The sequence below is a fragment of the Antennarius striatus genome, chromosome 15 (genome assembly GCF_040054535.1).
Source record: "Antennarius striatus isolate MH-2024 chromosome 15, ASM4005453v1, whole genome shotgun sequence".
In the NCBI taxonomy this organism is placed as follows: Eukaryota; Metazoa; Chordata; class Actinopteri; order Lophiiformes; family Antennariidae; genus Antennarius; species Antennarius striatus.
Window position 1 is genome coordinate 11,181,879 of NC_090790.1, and position 21,773 is coordinate 11,203,651.

Below are 21,773 nucleotides of genomic sequence, written 5' to 3' on the forward strand. Positions count from 1 at the left end.
GGAAGTAAAATATTCACAGCTGCTGCTGCGGTCAGGTCGCACGGCCACAAGACTCTCTTAGCAAACAGAGGAGCTGTGAATGTGTGAAGCCGATGGTGTACATTTCATTTGAGGTCCGACACAGGTCCAATAGATCCTGATGTAGTCAAAACAGAAACCACATACTGAGCCTCACCACATGCCTCAACAAACCAAACACTAACCATACATACCCAAGCACAACACTCAAAAACAACATTGGCTAACAGTTTTTAGAAACATGTTAGGTGCACAGTAGAAATGGGAGAAATGATGCATGGCTTGGTGCCGCCGAACAGACGAACTCATATGTCACTGGGGTTGATAATCAGCGTGGAACATCTGTCTTGGATAAACGCCTTGCTTTCAAAGTCAGACCTTGTTATGGATTGTGGGTAGATGCAAGAACACATTAAGTCATGTTAAAGCTGCAATAAAAATAGATCAAGCTATTGAAAAGAGGTACACATGACATAGGTGCACATTTGATCTCGAAATGGATGATGTGGGCTTAAATATGAAAGTCCAGATTTCTATGTTCTAATAAGGACTTTCAATGGGTTTTTTACATATATAGAAGTTGTACCACCAAATAATAAAGACATCTTAGCTTAGGAATGCCAGCCCTTGAACTTTATGAGGGGAGGGAAAAGGGTGAGAGAGGGAAGGAACGAGGGGGTGGGGGTGGAGATGGGGGGATCAGTGTCTTGAACACATTTCAAAGTAATTGTTCTTGATATGTCGTTTAGAGAACACCCAAGTAATCATATAAACAAAGGGCTAGATGCCCTAGGAGGATAAAAGGAAACTCGAATCGCCCTCTGATGCATCATACTTACTCACGTTTTGACATGAGTGTTTGGCGCTGAAGATTCCTGCACACCAAAAGAGGATCTAGATCCTTTTTAGCATAAACACAGCAGGATGGACCAACTCCGGTGGATTCCATCACACACAGACAGAGCAGGAGAAAGAGGGAAACAGAGTTGAAAGTGATGGATGCAGTGAACAAATTACAACTGCTGCAGCCCTGGGCAGAGGAAGTGTGCATGTGTGTGTGCGCGTGTGCATGTGTGTGTGTGTGTGTGTGTGTGTTTGAATCCTAACCTTGCTCTAGGTCTGATCCCACTAATTGCTCCATATTATCTGGACTTTACCAAGAGATGACAAAGGTCTTGAACAACAACAAAAAAAAAGTGAACAGAACGCAGCGCAGGACTCGGCAGAGAAGGAACTTAAGTGGATGAGAGGGAGAGCATGAGGAGAATAAAGAAAACATGACATCATAGTTAATTAAAATCAGGTGATAAACAAGGGAGTGATATTTATGTTACACCACAAGCTCTGCTCCATGTGTCTTTCTGTCTCTGAGTTTGGGGGTGGGGTGGTGGGGGTGTGCAGCAACAGGTTTCAGACAAGTAAGGTCAAGGAGGATGATGATTATGATGATGGACCGCGAGTGTGTGTGTGTGTGTGTGTGTGTGTGTGTGTGCGTGCGTGCGTGCGCGTGCGTGCGCGCGTGTGTGTGTGTGTGTGTATGTGTGATCCTTCTCTGATGCCTGTTTCGTCTTTGTTGTTGACATACTAAAGGCAGTGTTTATCCTTCAAAAAGTCACATTTGCCATGTGTCCTGATGATTTTTTTTTTTGCAAGAAATGAAAAACACTGAATTCATGAACCAGTTTGTTTGCTGGTCTTGTTGTAAAAGTCTAATCGCTTACAGATTCTTTATTCACATTATTCACACTGACTTCATACATAAAGATGTTTGCACTCATTTTGATCTTGATTTGAGCCTGAAAAGTGACTCTTGAATTAGCTCAATCCAGGAAATTAAGACACCAATGAAGACCATGAGCTGCAGTTGTTTTGCCAGTGTATTACAGTATTTTCCACACTATAAGCCAAACTGGATTATAAGGCGCACCTTCAATGAATGGCCTATTTAAAAATGTTTCATATATAAGGCACACTGGATTATAAAGCACACTGGATTAGAGGGCAAATCTAAATATAAAGCGCACCGGTAATGAATGGCCTATTTTAAAACTGTTTTTAAGAGAATAGGCAGCACCACATTACAAGGCGCATAGAATAGAAACTACAGTAGTGGCTGTAGTTACATTATGCATCCACTAAAGTGAGATGCGCTAAAGGGGTTGCATTCATGAATCTGTAGCCTTTTCTGAAATTTCAAGGGCCAAGTCACTGCTAGTCAAAGGTGCCTGGCATGCTACAATTGATTTGCAAATGTGGTTGACACCTGAAACAGCAGGTACCTGGGGGGGGGGGGGGGGGGGGGGGTAGTGCAGGTTAGACTTTCCAATTCCATCTGGGCTGCTGACCAGATAGGCAACAGCTTGGGGGTTGAGGTTAAAGCTGAGAACTCATCTGAGAACTCAATGAACTTCAATGAATGGCCTATTTTAAAACTTTTTTATATTTAAGGCGCACTTGGACTGTAAGGCGCACTGTCACTTTTTGAGAAAATGAAAGGCTTTTAGCTGTGCCTTATAGTGCGGAAAATACTGTACTTTAAACGTCAAGAATGAACCTTCCATGCTAAAATATTCCCTTAACTTATGAACTCAGCAGTTTCATGACAGCTCATCTTCTTCTGCAGATGTATGCCATTCAGAACCAAAGCATCATCACACTATCTTTTACTTTCTAATTCTTGTATCCAGCAAATTGCAAGGTAAGACAAATAGAATACAGTGAATCAACTACTGTATTCTCAACTATTGGAGACTGCTTTATCTTTTCATTCATATATTTATTTATTTTCATCTCTTTGCTGTGTATTTACAATATGAAAAACCGTTAATGGAACAATGAAATATATAAAAGGATTCAAAGTCAAAAAACATAAAGACAAATATATATATTTTTATATTTATTTAGGTTTAAATGATTAGTATTCAAAAAGAGAAGCATAAATGGTAAAAAGACAAGAATTTGTCCTTTTTGTATTTTGTTGGTTCTTGTTAAATATTTCACAAAATAAATAAATTTAAAGGAAAAAAACATGATAGAATGTCGTAATGTTCGACTTGCTGTTTTGTTGGTGCTTCTTGACTATTTCTCATCTTTTTCATCTCCTGCTTTTTGTCTTTTTCTCTTTTTTAGCACACATTTCATCAGTACCACTTCTTTTCCTTTTCATTTCTTTCTTTCTTTTTCTTTTCTTCTCTTTGCTAATGTACACAAATCTAGAAATGTTAGTTACTGATTGCATTTTGGCACAGAAGTCATTTGTTTTCATTTTTCCTTTCATTATCTACAGTGCCAATGTACTTGATAACTTAAAACTGAAAATAATATATACATTGTTTAGCAATATATCTTATTTCTTTCTTTAAAAATAGGAATGTCTTTGTCCAAAAGAGATACTATGTCCATAGGTTTCCATTTTTTTCATCAGTGCATCATGCAGATCTGATTCAGATCTGTCCAATGTAGCCCTCGATGTAGTAAGCAGTCTGATTCCATGCAGTCTGCAGAGCTCCGCCGTGGCTCATGTGTCCAATCATCGTGGTTGTACCATAATGGGCAGGAAGTGCGTGGCTGTGTTTTTCCTCCGTGTCTTCCTCCCTTTCATTGGCCTGCCATTGGCATTCAGTCCCACAAACATGTGCTTCTTCTTGTTGCGCCACTCTGCAGAAGCGTAGGTGTTGTACTTGTTCTCTTCGATGCGTTCAATCAGACGACAGTCAGGACCGTAGTCCCTCTGCAGGAGAGAGAGATGATGAAGGAACATGTCATTCATTCAGAAATAAATCCCGGTGTAAAGATGATATAAAAGAACATAAAACAGATTGAGCGTACGTTCACCTCTGCGACAGCCTATTTATAGCAATTATAAACTATCCTTTGGCCTGTTGCTTTCACAAAAAAACCAATATGAGCACACTTGTAGAGCACTGGTTGCTTACTGGTCGTATCTATTATTTGCTCCCCTAATAGAGGCTTAATTCATAGCATAGCCACTTATCACATTTTTTTAGACAAAAATCTGTTGCTTTATTGGTCTTTAACATATAATCTACCTCACAGAGTTTGATGGAATGACCAATGAAAAATCTGACAGCACAAGTAAGTATTTAGCCCTTCAAACTTTCTTTAACGCTTTAGCCACCTGATTACAATTTACATTTGGACTTTAGACACACAGATGAGAGGTGGATCCATACTTTTATCAAATCCTAATTTCTATCAATCATGGGACATGTGTTTATACTACAGAATTTTCTGCACTATAAAGCACACTAGGCTATAAGGCGCACCTTCAATGAAAGACATTTCTGAAAAAATTTTCATATATGAGGGACACTGGATCATTAGGCGCACTGTCAGTTTTTGAAAAAATTAAAGACTTTTAGGTGTGCCTTATAGTGTGGAAAATACTGTACTTGAATAATATTTCAGTTGGTTATCACATAGATAGCTTTCTTAGGAGGTTATATTTAATTAAAAGGGAATGTTTGGCCCTTCATATTGTTGCTGCTTTCAGGCTATGACTGCTGTTCGTAGAGCAGCTACAACATGTTGACATTCTAATTCGACAACATGCTCTAAAAAAAAAATTGGAAAGCCATTTCCCCCAAAATGAACCCAAAACTGTAATCAGGGTCATTTGCTGAAAAGCTGGACATGAAACAAATAGTTGAAGATGTTGTTTGTGCGTCATTTGACTGCAGGGACTCAGGGGGAGTGTCTGCAGGAGACAGGGGGCAGAGAGGTTAGCTTGTGATATGATGTCTCCAGACTTGGCCAGCGTAGAGCGTTGTGACCTAATGTTTGTGCTTTAAGTTACCGCGGTGACCACCCACTGGCAAATAAAGAGAAAATGATCTGAGAGAGTAACGTTTGTCAGTTTACTGGAAGCTGCCCTTGTGCTCAAGGCTAACGTCGCTTAAGCAGCTAGTCGACTGGATGCGGTTGATATTCACGAGCAAAAATGCATTTGCCTCACACACACACACACACACACACACACACACACACACACACACACACACACACACACACACACACACACACACACACACACACACACACACACACACACACACACACACACACATATGCGCGCAATCTCTTTCTTTCTCTCCGTTTCTCTCTCCCTCTCTGTTTCTGGCTACAGCTGTTCAGATTGGTTCCAGGAGTAAAACTGAATGTTCCCAAAGCAGAAAGAGAATATTACACAGACACTTGCAGCTTGGTGCTCTATGTGACCGAACCACAAACATGTTCCGACTGCCTCTCAAGTTAAATTAAATTGTAATCACATTGCAGAAGTACTTCAAATATATGTAATAGTCTCCCCCAGAGCACATGTTGCTTGTGTCAAACAATATTCCTTCTTTTCTCCGAGGATTGTAAACTAAATGCAGCCATGTTAAAGCGACTGGTAAACATAATATTTTATGTAATTAACATGTATTTTGCCGGCGGCGTAATGTAACAATGATTTCATTTCATTACCACTGCATAAAGAAGTTACTGTCTCAACCCCATCAAGTGAAATCGAATGCCAGCCCCTCACCGCTGCGCGACTACAGCTTGTGTTGCACCGGGCAGAAGACGTCATGGGAATTCAGTTTCAGGCCATGCAACAGAATCCCTCTCTTTCTTTTCTACCGTGTGTCATTTCATCTGCAGTGTGACTCCAGAGAGACACACTGAAAGTCGGGTCTTTCAAAGTAAGACAAAGACCAAAAAAAGGAGGGAGAGAATGAGCAGAAGAAAGAGAGAACAGATGAAACACGCGGTGCACTACCTAGAGGGACTGAAGCTGAATAGAGAAACTAAAGGATTGTATTTCCTGTTTCTGAATGGAGTGGAGAGCAGAAGTAGGTAGAGGAGAGAGGAGAGCTTGCATCAACTGAACCATGGTTCTTATTTCTGGAACAGAGAGACTTGCAGCTTTGTCCATTGTTGCAAGAAGCATTCAAAGGAAAGTCAAAGTTGCAGAGTCAACAGTTTAGGGAGAGCAATGTCTTTTACACCGCAATGCTAATAAAACTGAATCATTATGAAACAACTGTGCAATACTAAACACTGAAAACAGAATGTGTTCTATCTTGTCAGTGTGAAACTACTACTCACCGCTCCATACAAGTCTCCCCTCCTGTTGATTGCTAGGTAGTAGTTACTGCTGATGCCCCTGATGGCCACCACTCCCACATCCACGGACTTGATCTCCAGAATACCTGGTGCAGCAAGGACAGAGACAAAGGTATCAAAAGTTGAGTTGAGATTGAGTTAGTATCCATTATTATTACATCCATATTTCATTCATGTGCTGTTCACTAACACGTGCTGACATCAGATATTTCCACAACAAAAGTAGCAGAGATGACATCTTATAACGATTTGACTACCAGTTCCAAAACCCAAACAAGCAATGGCAAACCAGCAGTAGGCAAATAAAGCCGCAACAAATCAAAAATCACTTCAACTTGTCGGCTTATTGTTACTATCTCTGCTATGACTGATTATTTCAATAATTTAATGGCTTTTGATGTTTCTCACTAGCATAACTGGCATTCCCATGTGGACAGCTTCAGAGACAAAACTGCTCCAATAATAATAATTAAAAAAAAACATTAAAAAAGTGGAAACTCCATGAAATGTGAGGCTTTATGTGTGCTTGTGTCACTGTTGATCAGAGTTCTTTTAATTATGCAAAATGTCTTAAATTTACTGCAAGACAAACTTAATTCAACTCGGCTTCTTTTGCACAAGTGAACCCCAGTCTTGTTTCCTCAGAATGTGACAGGCAGACCTCAGACCAGCCTCTTGCCCCCTGTTCATTTTGCAAGTTAACTTGTGGGTTGCATGCCCTGGGACTGAGGTGTAAGCCAGGAAAAAACATTTCTCCGCTCTATGTTTGTTTTTCTGACCAGGGGAGCTCATGCAGTCAGTCGAGCACACGAACAGGACGGAGAGATTTTCAGTGGCTGCCAGACTGGCAAGAGGTCAAGGTGTCTGTATCGGTTTTCAAGCCTGAATCATTTACTGGTTAAAGCTGTGGTTGCTTGCCCTTTCTTCTCTCATCCTGAAGTCAGTTACACCAAGCCATAAAATGATCAAGGGTTTGAGAGGATTAGTTAAAGGGGCCAGTAGGAAGTGGAGCCTGGTTCTAGGAAGAGCCTAGACTGTCTCAGGCTGTCTCTTATTGTCATTTTAAGATTTTAAAGTGTTGGTAATTAGTTTCCTTTTTGTATGTTTTATGGACAGCTCCTTGTTGAGGCGGGCTCGAATTATCCAGGTCAGGACTATAACTTTGGTCTGGGCCAACATTCACTCATTCACAATCCACCACATTCTGTAAGCATTTTGTTGAAAATAGTTTTCTGTTCACCAGCTATGAATGCAACATATCTATCACCTTCAGCTCAAGATAAAGATTTAAAAAGGTTAAATAAAAATGTTAAATACAGCCCTATATCTTCAGTGAGTCATTTACACTCACATAATTGATTCAGCAGATATTTCTTAAAATCTTTTTTGAGATATTGTTGAGACCATTTTTCATTTCATCAAAGCTGACTGGACATCTTCATGAAATTCTGGTTGACCTTCACCTTACCGACACAGGTTTAAAGAGTAAAAAGTTTTCAAAAATTTCCCATGCATAGTGTACATATTCCCAGCTTTCTTTCAGAGCATGGTTAATTTAACAAGTTAATAAGTCAAATGAGATACGATGTTTTGTATCTGCCCTTTGCTTGTGTTGACAAATTAATCATCATTTTCCTCCTGTACTTCTTTTCTTTTGTCACTTCTCTCTCTTTGGCCTCTGCCAGCGTTTTTTTTTCCTACTCCGCTTGTCCACAGACAATCCATGCGCTGGCTAAATGGATGCATCGCCAATAGAATGTCATTATGGAGATCATACCAACACGTTAACGCAGGTGGGGGCTAACGGGCTATAGCAGCCCTGTGCTGTTTTTAGATTGACGCATTCCATTTATTTGAGGTTTGCCATGTTTCATTGCCAAAAATACTACTTTATCTGTCTGCTTGTTCTATAATAAGGGAATCTGAATTTGATGCAAGTGGTAAGGTTAAACTGTGTGGCAGTGCTTCTACCTTAAAATGAGAATTGATCTTTCAATTCATGATTAAAGCAAATATCAATAGATGATCGGACAAGAGGAAGAGTCAAATGGCAAGCAAACAACTTCAGATGCACTTCAGATCTTGTTTAAATACTGCCCTTGTCAGTCTTAATCCTTCTCTCATACTCTCCTCTCGTAACCCTTGATTTGATTCCATGATGGTCAGAGAGATGAGAGAATGAAGAGGATTAATGTGAATGTAGAACCTTATATATATTTATATATACATATACATATACACACACACGCACGCACGCACGCACGCACACACACACACACACACACACACACACACACACACACACACACACACACACACACACACACACACATATATAATACAGTATATACAGTATATACAAAATATATATATACATATTTTTTTTAACACTTGGATTTTTCTTTTTGTGGAATGCATCAATCATGATGAACAGCAACGAGTTAACAGTTTGGAAATGCATGAAATGGGAAAAAAAATCTTCTCAAGAGATAAATTATTTTTCCTTGTAATGCTGCCTTTTGTCACCTTCAACCTCAGTGTATCATCATGGTTATTTTGTCAAGTTCATTATTCACACACGACATGTGCTGCAAAATAACAGTGAGCTATTCAGGTCAAAATGTTCTCGCTGTAGCACAGCTGACATCAGAGCTGGAATCTTTCAAAATAAGATGTCTGTGTGCTGCATTAAGAGCAGTCCACCTGTTCAAACCCTGATTCCCTACTCTTGTTTGATGTGGTTTGTCAAAAACCAAAGCACAGACCTCTTTTATGGTCCTTTTACCAAAGCAGTCTGACTGGCTGTGAGTTAAAAGGCAATGGAGGCTTGATTTGCATCAGAGTTGATGGCACCAAGATGGAGTAACCCCATACATCAGGTCATTGTGATGAACAGACACACAGACGCAGCCATGCATATACTGTACTGTAATTCCACAAATAGTTCCGATCCTGGTGTTTTGCTCTGATCTTCCTCATTCAACACTTCCATCTGCAACAACTGGTGTCTTTTGTTTCTTCTGGTGAGGAAGATAGTTATTATCCCTTCCTGTGCCTCTTGGTCCTCAAACCATTTTTTTTTCATTATGAATTAATTTCTAAAATGTAGAGAAAAAAAATGTTTAATGACCCAAAGAGGAAAGAGCAAAGGGTCCTCTTAATGTGAAAGGCATGGACATCATCCACTATAAACAAATTTTAAGAAACTACCAAGGGCAAACACCTGTGTAAAAAATGGGCCAGCACCACAAATTTCATAAAAACAAGCCAAAACCAGTCATTGCCAAGTAAACCCACTCAAACTAACACTGATGGAGCTGCAAGCACAAACAGACACTACCTGGCCCTCCAACAGAAGGAACGTGTTCATTTACCATGAAGACCACTGCAGCGTTTGATACTTCAGCTGGAACTACACTCGGTGCCTAATTCATAAATATTAATGTGAATTGACATTTTATAATGCAATTGAGGTTAGACACAATAGACTTTATACATATGTATACACAGGCTATACACATTTGTTCCATCCATCCATCTATACATCCATCCATCCATCCATACACCTGTACCTAAGACATTACTGGTCATATTTGCATCTACATTTTATGAAAGGTAGTCTGGTTCCCTCAGACTTTCAAACCTCGACCACACCAGAATAATTCCTCAACCTCATTTAATCTTCTCACTATACCACTAGTGGGTTTTTTTTCCTGAACATGAATCTTTAGTCATGGTTGACCGTCTTGGTTATGGTTTGGCATCTTTGTTTTTGCTGTGAATGTTTTTATGTGGTGTTCATTAGCAGGATTACTGCCTGACAGATTTTCATGAAGCTTGGCAGTGTGGTTACGCTTATGACAGCAAGGAAGTCTGTGTATTTTAGAGTGGATCTGGAACAATGTGCAGAATTAGGATTTTTTGTTTTTACATTGAAAGATTGACATTTTTAGCTCGGTATTTTTCAGGGACATTATCAGCAAATTTATCAGTTAATTTATATATATTTCAAAAACTATATATATATATATATATATAAATCTATATATATACAGTATAACTGTACAGTGTGCCCTTGTTACTCAAGATTAATGCATTCAACAAATCACAGGCAAATAACGAATTCTACGATATAGCAACAAACTATTTATGTTATTATTTACGGTAATTTAAACATTTATGAACCCTCCCCATACTGACATTAAACCACCTTCTATCTGTATTACCTTTTCCCACACTCTTATTGACTTTTTGAAGCAGTTTTGTGTCTCATTGAAGTGCGATGCTTTCCGAGACTCACAGAACGAAGCAGGAGGACTTAATAAAACATTTACACTGTACATCCAGGAGATTTTTTGTGTTGTTATTGACAGTTGACCTGAACATGGTGACCAGCTGTAAGCAGGCGTACTGTATTCATGCAGCCTCATCTGCCAGGTCTTTCCCTCTATGGTGAGATATTTTCACTTCCAGACTAGTGAACTCACAACAGTGAGAAGATTTGAAACAGCTTAGCTCGTTTATTCTATCATTACCCCAATATTCAACTGAACCCTGTTGTTGTTCTGCAGAGGCTCGTCACAAGTGTGACATCCTAGTAACAAAATATTTTCAGGAAACAAAAGAGACAAAAGAGCTTCTTTTTATTGTCTGATTATATCAGTAGAGGCCTGAATAATAATTAGATCATTTTGTATTTGAATGTATGGTAGTAGAGTGACTGATGATGGCATATTCATTATGACAGCTTAAAGCCATACTACCATAGGAGATTCCAAATGCAAGAAAGTCCACTCCAACAGTTAAAAATATAAAATGTAAAACAGAAAGGAGAAATTCAAAATGAAAAAAAAGAGGTCTGCTGAAGTGCTTAAATCAGATAACAGCTGAAAATATGAAACTTTTCAGCTGTATTTGCCATATTGGAACAAAACCAAAGTGAAAAGCTTGCAAACAAGTCGTTTTGGCCAGTGCTGTGTTTCCAGAAACCTGTGGCTTTAGCAGACTTGATCTACTTCCTTTGTACCATTTGTTCTTGGAATTCAAACACACACTTCTTGCCTGTGAAGTTTGCTTGGTGACCACTGGTGAAGATATTGTACTGGAGGAGAAACTGCTGGTTACTATATGTTTAAAGGCAAGCTGAGGTAGTGGTTTGGACTGATGTGGTATCATCCAGCAGTGAGCGGCCACATCAGTGCCTGCCTTGCCAACAGTTTAGACTGTAGCATACAAAACTGAGGCCTGTTTCTGATTTTCAAATGCTTTTTTTTTTTCACCTAACAGAATTTTTATACCCCCTACAACAAAGTGAGGAGGGGGTAGGGAGACGGGTACTGGATGTCACCTCCGGCCATCACATCCGTCCGTCATATTTGATTTCTGGAGCATAACTTAAAAACGTTTTTGTTGTTAGTATTTCTTGTTTCCATGGCTGCAAGTGGAATTAAGACTTGTTCTGAGGTACCTTTTTAAGTTTTGGGAAAGTTATGTTTTTTTATATTTTATAAAATCGTATTTTTTTGTTCTAATTCACTCTACATTTTTAAAAAATGTAATTATTTTTATTCTTCCTCCATTACTAGTTTCATTTCCTTTCTTGACAAGAAACACTCACACAGTCACACATCACCCTCTCCTATTGAACAGAAACGGCCAAAACCACAGATTGCTAAGGCTGTATGCAATTTCACAACCTGATGAAGTACAAAAAGAAAAATAAATACAGATTATCTAAAGGAATCAAACAGAAAAGGGATCGCCCACGTGAAAGCCTCACTTATAAATATCTTAAGCCCAGCCAACAGATAGTGTTAACTTTTCCATCTGTGCTGCTCTGACCTGCAGGCTGCATAAACTGAGATCATCTAACTGTGCACAGTGAGACTACAACAGGTTATGTCATAAATGTTTAAGAGCAAATGGGAGGGTACCAAAAAATATTCATGGTGATGTTAATGGTAATTTCACTGAAAGAGGAAACCAAAAACTGTGATTGTTTTTACAGTCTGCTGCTTTATAACACAATAAAGTTCCAAAGCTGCCACTTTGTGTCAAAAAATTTCAGAAACCCATTGGAAAAGTTGTTTTCAAGGCAAAGCGCTGTCACGTGTGTCTGCATTTCACACATTTTTCATTCACAGTTCACTACCAGTGTAAAGTTGTCTCGCTGTTGTGGTTTGAGCTGTTGGCACCGACTTTAAACCTTGGAAATGTGTCTTTTGACACCACAAAATCATTAACATGGAAAGACATTGTTCAGTTTGTGCATGTTAACATTTCAGTTTCATTGTTACTGTTTGCACTCTACGCAAGCATTTATGCTCTTGAACGTATTGCGAGCACATGCACACGCACACGCACACGCACACGCACACACACACCCACACACACACAAGCACACACACACACACACACACATTCATACGGTAATTAGCTGGCATTCCTGGCTGCTCTGTTCAAACGAGCAGGCTGTCCAGATGCTTCTCTGGACTCAACTCTGAGCTTTACCTTTGATGACTCCATTAAGAGCCTCACTTTCATGCAGTGTGTGTGTTTTTGTATGTGTGTTTGTATGTGTGTGTGTGTGTGTGTGTGTGTGTGTGTGTGTGTGTGCGTGCCTGCGTGTGTGTGTGTGTGCGTAGTAGGTTTCGGAGTGAGTGGGAAGGAGCAGTTAGACGAGGTGTGTGAGTATGTGTGCACGGTTGATGGGGGGGCTTTCCCTGAAGCACGTGGTGTCTGCATGGCAGCAGCCCTGGATGTTATCTGTCACAGATGCTGTTCCTCACCACCCACTGCTTTACTGGCCATGAATCCTGCCTGTTCACATGAACCACACCACCACCAAACGACAAATTCAGTATTAAGCTTCCAGTACATTGGTTCAGCTCGGTCACTGATTTGATAATAAAAGGCAAACACAACCAAGTTCAGTTTCCCAGCAGACGTTTTTACAGGAAATACTAGAAATATCATTTCATGTAGAACTTGGAGGATGGAACAAAACAAATCGCTTCAGAAGAACTTTTTACCCGATCAATAAATCTTCTCATGACTCCAATTTATAAAAAGAACTCGACAGGCCTCAACACGCCAGATATTCAGTTTATTTTTTCATATGTAACAGGTCACTGCTCAGCATACATTGCATCACAAAGTGTCAATTCATGCTTGGAATGAACATAAAGAATTCAAAAAGAAAACCCAGGAGAGCTTTTAATTGTGCTGCAGGTGAACCTTAACAAATTTTATTATTTAGTTCTGGTGTTTGCCACAGAATAGTGCTGGCTCCAACTTCGCTAAGATTATGTAAGCTTTCAACATTAAGCCATGAAGTCAAATGTCTCACTGATCAAGCAAATGCTGCAATTTCCAGGTCTTAACTGTAAATGATGCAAACCATTTTACCATAAGTGTCTCCTCCAAAGGGATTCTGATTTTCATTGTGTTGTCAAATGTAATTATTTGCTATCTAAGCAACAACAAACTTAGATTATTGCTAAACATCAGCCAACATGGAGTTGGATGGGCAGTCAACTCACATTCATATGATAAATGCCTCTTCATATTGATAACAAGAACCGTGAGGGCTCTACAGGAATACTGGCGTACTACCAGATGGATCAAACATTTACGTAACCTTTAGATAAGTTAATAGTGTGTGTTTGATCATCTTCCAGATTTGTGAGCTACATACCAGCTTCGACAAGCTAAAAAGCTGATTCACACCAGATTTAGTTGGAAATCAGTTTAATTACTGAGCTCTATTTGTAAGTCTGAGTATCTCCTCCTGTTCCTCCCTCCTTCTCTGCCCTCCCACTGAATATTTATGATTGTACTCTGTGAGAATTCCCCACATAACATAAACAATGAAAAAGGCCATCCATCAAAAACAATGATATCCAACTTAAAATTCTTTGTGAACGGTAATTGACTCTTGATGTTTGGAGCCATTTTCAGTTCGGAGAGGCAGAGTGCTCCAACGCAGCAGAAGATCTTACAGGAACGTGATTTGTTGCTGAAAGACTTTTGTTTAAGGTGGTGCCTGACTAGTGGGGTTTGTGGCAGGGCTGCCTTGATCTGTCTACAGAAATCTGGCTCTTATTTCAACCCTGTTGTAGCTGACACTTTAATGGACAGGGGAGTAAATGGATGGCAAAATATCAGGCGGCGATGATAGAAAATATGTAAACAGTAATGGAAAAATGAGACAGATCCTGTCATTGTCCTGGGAGACATTTGGCAAAAACATCGAGTCTTCAGAAGTAGAAAAACTGCACTTAAATATTGCAGAAATATCGCAAAATGCAAATATTTCATGCCAACCCTTTCATATGGGGCCTGTTACATCTGAATGTCCACATTCACCCGTGTGACGAACATGAAAACGGAGAAGTCAGAAATGGTACGACCAGCAATCGCTCTTATTTTGAGTGGAATGTTTTGAAATGGGCCAAAACAATGGCGCAGCGGGTAGCACTGTTGCTTCACAGCAAGAAGGTTCCGGGTTTGATTCCTTTCTGTACGGAGTTTGCATGTTCTCCCCGTGTCTGCGTGGGTTGTCTCCGGGTTCTATGGCTTCCTCCCACCCTCAAAACCATTCAGCTTAGATGAATTGATCACTCCAAATTGTCCATATATGAGTGTGAGTGGTCGTTTGTCTCTCATGTGGCCCTGCGATGAACCGGCGTCTTATCAAGGAACTACGCCGTCTTTTGTCTGTAGCAAGCCGGGATAGGCTCCAGTGGACCCATGACCCGCAAGGCATAAGCTGCTGTAGACGAGATGATTGCGATCATTTCATCTACAAGAAGATCCATCTTCTCGTAGATGAAATGATCGCAATCACTGAATGGATTGATATTTCATAATCACTTACTCATCACCATTGGAAGGCATAGGACGTGTTTTCATATATCACTTGGAGATGGGTACCGAGAACCAATAATCAGTAAGTTCTGGTTCTAGCTCTGACAAACTGTGCTGCTATTGATAATAACATAATGTTGAGTTTCTCGACAATAGCTGGTATTTAAAATTGTTTGGTGTTAAATTGGTGTTTCAAGTGACAAAGGTACATGAGCTCTCCACTCCAGACAGAGAGGACAGGGTGAAATTTTTAGGATGTTCAACAAAAATGAACAAAACAAAATAAAATACAATATGTAAATATGTTTTGTATAAAGGATCTAAGAGCAGAAAAACTAGATTCTCTTGCAAACAGCAATAGTTTTACATCTTAAGCAAAGTGTCAGCTGCACTTGGTGTCATGTCCTCGATGAAAACGGGTCTTTCTTTGCCTCGTCAGAATGAAGTCAAGACAACTCTCAAACACATACAACAAATCCATGGTAGGTATGTGTAAAATAAATCTGTGCATAATTATCATCATTGTCCTAGCCACTAATGTTAACAGTACAATGTATACAGTAGCTTAGTTATCTATGCACATCAGAGTAAAAGTCTCAGTGTATTCAAGAACATTGTTGGATCATGATCCACAGTTACACCTGTGTCTGTTTATCTCAATAATAAGAATGTGGTTTTGTTTCTGACTGTTGTCCCTTCCAGTGCCTGTAGGTTGTTAATGCAATATGGGCTATTAACTGATGTTTACCAAAAATGCCGTCATGTGCAACAATTATTATACACAGGCATTATTTTGGGCGTATACTCGGTCATTTGAAGCAGGCAAAGAATTCTTGCCATGATGAACTCTGCAGCTCCCCATCCACATCTTGCCAAGTTGGCCAAACTCAACTTTTTTCACAGCTCCGGGAAGTTTGTGGCTTGAACTTTGCATGAGGTGTCTTAGGAGCAACAATATTAATTTTGTATTTTTCACTATTGCTGATGTGGTTGCTTGATGATGACACACAAGAGTCTTCCGAACAATCAGTCATCATATTTCATTAAATGTCTTTACATTTGATCAAATGATGGCAAGAAGTATCACTAAAGTAATGATAGGTGTCAGGTAAAAGTATCAGTATCAGTATACTGTAATCTTAATGATACCTATGCCTTGATCTCTTCATGAAGGTCAGAAAATTTCTTGCACAACCTGCTCTGACTCTGAGTTGCTGAAGACGCTGTAAAAGTTTTGAATAATATTCATCAAAAAAGGACAGTTTTCAATAAAGAACCGCTTTGAGTTTTCATCAGTGTATTCACTGACTAAATGATAACTGTGTCATTATGGCATTTACATCCCTTTTTGGTGACAAACCATATAGTCTTTGATTCACCATATATACAGTACCCTAATTTACCTAGAAAGTGAATTTTCCTTGCTTATTGGACAAAACTCTGCAGAAGATTTGTAAAATGCCTTTGTTTTCTCGTCACTATCACTTTAATAACGGGGGGTTGCTGGGTCCGTAGATTCAAATCTTTAAGACCTGTTATTTTTATCCTTGATATACAGTAACTTATATTTTGACGTGGCACTCTGTGAAAAATTAAATTGAATTGAAGTTTTCCTTGCTGACCACACATGACGCTTGAATACTTCAGTCCAGACATCAAAGCTTACAGTATATAGTACAGGATATATTAATTATAATACTTTGGCTCGGCTTTTTCTTTGGTGAAATAATTTAAAATGAAGATCATGAGTCGTGGATCAAAATTGTTTAATATAAAGCATAGCTGCAATGAAAGCACTATAAAAATTGTATTGATGTAAAAAAAAAATGGAATACTGCTCATATGACTGCATAATTTCACTTGTTATCTTTGATGGTTTTCTATGGTTGTTTTTTTAAAACCTGTCAGGAGCATTTCCGTTTCAACCACAGGCAAAATATTAGAGGAGGAATCAAGGCTGCGCATCAGCGTTATATGTTTATTGTATGTTTTCAGAGGACAGCTGAGTCTCATTGTTGGTGTCCTCCCTGGAAGCTTGAGCAGTATTCATTGATCACTTCAGTGTCTTCATAGAGAAGTCTATGAAGATGTCAAAGTAACTTTGAATGAAAAGTAACACTGACACTAACCTCTGGCGCATCCAGTGCCTCCTCATAACTCTCTTTAATAGGCCACACTGTTACCTTTTCCCGCGAGAACACTAAATACTTGTCATACAGGGAGCTGGGAGAAAGGCAGCGAAGTAAAGGCAGTGGAAACTGAGAAGGGAAAGGACTGAGACTAATTTCAAGAAGATGTTAAAAAATATTCATGAAAGAAAAGCACTTGTTTACTTTGTGTTTTGAGTAACAATTTTGCTTTATGCTTACGAATATGTCCAAATCACAGAACTAGTGTAAAATAATTTCAGCATTTTCACTACAAACTAGTTTTCTTTATGTTAAAGTGGTCGTGTCTTCAAAATAACAACATTTGTAAAGACTGAAACAAATTTTTCAGTCTTTACAAACTTTCTTTTTTTCCGAAAGACCTTTTGGCTGATAATAAATAAATTGATAATGCACAGGAGGTCTTTTTTACATATGAATGCTGATGTCAGTTTAGAATGAGACATTTGCATCCTCCTTGTAATGCACATTAACAGTGGAAGAATAACAAAACAGTTGAGAGTGATGCGCTGTGTGCAGCAGTGACCTCTGCATTAACGAAGCTTCCTGACTTGGGTCAACGGGTAGAGGTCAAACCAGAGAGGGTAGGCTTGAGTAATTGCTCTGGACATTGAAAACCTTTAAAAAATCAGAATGATTAAAGTTATGTGTGTGTCCCAGCTTTAGAAATCATAGTGGCTACAGTTGGAATTGTAGTCAAGTCAGCACCAATTAATATTAATTCACATATGTGATACCACAAGTCCACAGTTTGAGTGCAAACACATTAGTTTCATTGATTTGTTTGCATGGAGCGATGTGAAAGACGATGGACGTATCGAGGCTGGTACCTTTGCTCGAGGCAGCATGCTAAGTACTAACTGCAGAGCAGAACAACAGGGTTCCAATACCCATCCCCATTGTAAAGGAACTGCAACATGAAAGCGGAGCAATGTGGATGATCGCAGGAACACAAATCTACAAACACTGACATGCACCAGTGAGCACACACTCACAATAAAGGCCCTAATCCCTGAATGATGTACCGCCCTCATCTTTGACAAGATGATTAGGAGGGCTCTGCGGAGGAGGAGAGCCTCGACCCCGGAGCCGGCGCTGAAACGTTTTCATCACCTCTGACACCATCTAATGACGCTCATTTGCAATCTGACCTCCTGAACATTACCAGGCTACTAGACCATAGCAACGCTAACAACCGCCCAGTCAATGGACTTTAAATAGATTCTTTCCTTGAGAAATGGCATCCATTAAAAAGTGGATGTTCAAAACCTGAGTATCCTCTAACACATTAAAAAATTCAAATAATTTTTCAAGCTAGCTTTGCATTATCTGAAAGGATACAAAACATATGTCAGATGACTAATTTTTCTAAGAGTGCAACTTTGAAGAAAGTACTCAGCTCTAAACTGCACTGTATACATGTATAATATTACCACAATAGTCACCACATCCATGTTCTCTGTTAGCGGAGTGGAATTTTATGATGTTAAGTTTGATTTAGTTTGAAAAGGCTTCTCTCATGATTTTAGAGGGCAGACACGCACATTATTATGTCATTATTTCATTGCAGACGGTTTATTTCCATCCATCATCTTTTAATCTGAATTATGTTAAACATCTGCATCAGGTAAATAGTTGCTGAAATGTTCACGAAATGCAGCCAAGGCAAATATGACTCAAAATGTTTTTGACTTCTGTGGCCAAGTCTTCATATTTATGATTTTTCTTTTCCGTGTCTTGAAAGTTCTTCCCCATTCCTAGTCACAAACTACACAGGAAGCGCTGTTGAGATCTAACAGTGTGACCTTATACCATTATCATTAGCGATGTATTGCTTCCGAATGGTTGCAGTTGTTATGTGCACGTGTGTAAAAAAAAAAAAACATGTGCGTGCACGTGCGTCAGGCAACTTCAAGCAAGAGACGCGGGGAAAAGACACTAATTGAAATTCCTTCAGCCATGTCTGGCAGAGCGCTGGTGTCTGAATGTCACATATACGTTCAGCACACACATATTCACCAAGGACCTGGCCCTAATAAAAGTGGGCTTTGCCATATGGAGGCCATGTGCAGGACTGGCCTCTCTGTGCTTAAGCGAGAGTGTAACCTCTTTGCGGGAGAGGCTCGTACAGCTCCACAGACCCACAGACAGACATATGCAGACGTATGATATGTATGACGTAGTGCATACATGAAAATCAATTTATGAAGGTTACTTTCTGAGACAGATTTTACCAGTTGTAGAAAAGATTTTAAACAAGAATCATGTGTTTTGGACATCACTCAGTCCTTCAGCCTTAATGCTCTTAGGCAGGTAGATGTGGGGGTGATGGGCTCTTCCCCCTCAATACTGTCAATACGCCTTCAGGCAATGCAGCTATTCTGAGACCAGAAGGCTGTGTGACACCGGGAGAACTTCCAGATGTGTGTAATACAAGATAGAGACTCAAACTTCTGAGTAGTAAAAAGAGACTTCATCACAAATGATGGTGGTCATTAGAAGTGTAATAGTCGTGTACAGTTGTGGTTTGCTTGTTATTTGTTGTTTGGCTTGTAAGAAGGTTTGGCTAAAAGTAAAACTTTTTTTTAATAAAAGCACATTTTACCCAGCATATGTAGCCACATTATCTTAAATTTTGACAGAATGCGTACATTTGGCTTTCATTTTTGAGATTATAATAATTTTCATGCAATTAATACATCTGACGTTGCCCTGAGTGAACCGGTGAAGTTTCCCAGTGCCCTATAGCGGACAACCAAAGGCTGAGCATCTGCCTGAAGTGAGTGTAACTGTGTGAATGGGAGGATGAGTGGCACTGACAAAAAGAGCATGTGATCATCAGTAACCATTCTCAAGATGAGGTCAAAAATGATATTTTGCAGGACTAATAATGCACAACCAAAAAAAGGAGCAGGAGTTGTTCTTACTAAACATTTGAATCCGTAAAGCCTCACGTCTAGTTTGCACCCACTGCTATTCTGGCTGCGGTACAATGGCAGCGGTGCCCTATCTATTGTCTCCAAAGCTTTGGTAATAACTGTATTTTAGATATTAAAGTAGAAGAACTTTCTCTGGGCTATCTTTAATAGGTTCCAGTGGATTATTTCTTTTTTTAACTGCATGGCAAACTCCTTTTGCTTTTTTCTCTTCCTCTGCTACTGTCATGTTCTCTCTTCATCAACCCTGTTGTGTGGCAGATATGCCCGCCTGAGCACGTTAGAAATGACCGACATCAGTGTATTTGTACTTCTACTAAGTTGCCTATTTTAATGGTTGCCAGGAAGCAAACATCTCTCTTCAGACAAACACATAGGATGCTGGGATGAAACACATTTAAAACTGTTGACTTACTGTGTGGATCATCCTCAGTTTTGGTTCCGTTGACTTTCCCTTTCTTGTCAATGCGAAGGAAGAACTTCTGGTAGGAGAATAGTTTCCTACGACGCACGTCTCCCTGTAGATGGTTGTAGCTGCTCCGTACATGCCGGCCGACAACCGTTGAGGACGATGACACGTTAGTCGCCCGTGGCAACCTGGCAGAGGATGCGTGCAGCGGAGGGGGTGACCAAGAGGGAGGTGGCGGGTGTGAGACGAAGATGTTCGGAGGCTTCCCTCCTGGGGCATCGTGTACCGATGAAGTGGACAGGGGCGAGGACGCGGAGGGTCCGAGCAGGAGGAGCAAGAAGAGGAAGGCGAGGGAAAGGAGGAGTGAAGGAGGTCTGCAGCAGCGGCAGGAGGAGAACCAGGCGACCGGTGCACCTTGTGTCACTGTCCATCTACACATGGTAGTGGAGCTGGGAGAGCCGTGGAGGTGCTCAGGGGCTGGGGCATGCTGAGCTGGGTGCAGGAAGAGAGAATGAGAGCGGGAGAACTCCCCCCTGACTGAACAACTACACCTCCTCTGTCTGGGGACCCCCAACCTCACCGGGACTGTAGGTTTTTTTAAAAATCTGTAGAGTGGATGGGGTGAATACGGAACTGACTGTGTGAGAGGATATAGGGTGATGGCGTTGGTGTTGGCGATACGTCTGCTGGTGGGGGGTACTGGTGAAGCCTGCAGTGACTCTGCTGTAGCCCCCGGCCTGTTTCTTCTTCAGCAGCACAGCAGGAATGTATCAACATCCATAACTCAGATCACCTTGTTGTGGGAACAAGTGGGGGGATTCGCCCGTAAAGACCTCTCACCACCTCCACCCTCTCCTCCCGAGACCTCTGCCCTTTGCTTGCGGTTGATGACACACACACACAGACACACACACACAGACACACACGCACACACACACACACACACACACACACACACACACACACACACACACACACACACACACACACACACACACACACACACACACACACAGAATCCTTTTTTAAAGTTTGAATGCACGCCTACACATACTCACTTCCGAATGATTGGTTCATTCCACACACACACACACACACGCGTCCCAAACCATTTATTTTCTCCAGCCCAGTGAGGTTGATAACAGATGGGCCAACGAGTTCTGGATAAAAGATGTCAAATCACTCAGAACTAATTGAATAAATAAAAACAAGAATTTAAAAAAAAAAAAAAAAAGGATGAAAGCA

At 40.2% G+C, this 21,773-nt stretch overlaps 1 protein-coding gene across 1 annotated transcript; it reads right to left on the bottom strand.

The window, feature by feature from the left end:
* Nucleotides 1-2,901: 2,901 nt before the first annotated feature.
* fgf10a (fibroblast growth factor 10a) lies at nt 2,902-21,269 on the bottom strand. The gene is made up of 3 exons (XM_068334762.1): nt 20,535-21,269; nt 6,130-6,233; nt 2,902-3,748 (listed from the first exon to the last, which is right to left on the bottom strand). The coding sequence occupies exons 1-3, from the start codon at nt 20,965-20,967 to the stop codon at nt 3,548-3,550; spliced, it is 738 nt and encodes a 245-aa protein (XP_068190863.1). The 5' UTR covers nt 20,968-21,269; the 3' UTR covers nt 2,902-3,547.
* Between the last annotated feature and the right edge of the window lie 504 nt (nt 21,270-21,773).

Coding starts and splice junctions, on each gene's coding strand:
- fgf10a (XM_068334762.1), bottom strand. CDS start 20,967: ATGTGTAGATGGACAGTGACACAAGGTGCACCGGTCGCCTGGTTCTCC. Junction 6,234..20,534: donor AACTGAGGATGATCCACACA/GTAAGTCAACAG, acceptor TTGCTGCACCAG/GTATTCTGGAGATCAAGTCC. Junction 3,749..6,129: donor GGGGAGACTTGTATGGAGCG/GTGAGTAGTAGT, acceptor TCTCTCCTGCAG/AGGGACTACGGTCCTGACTG.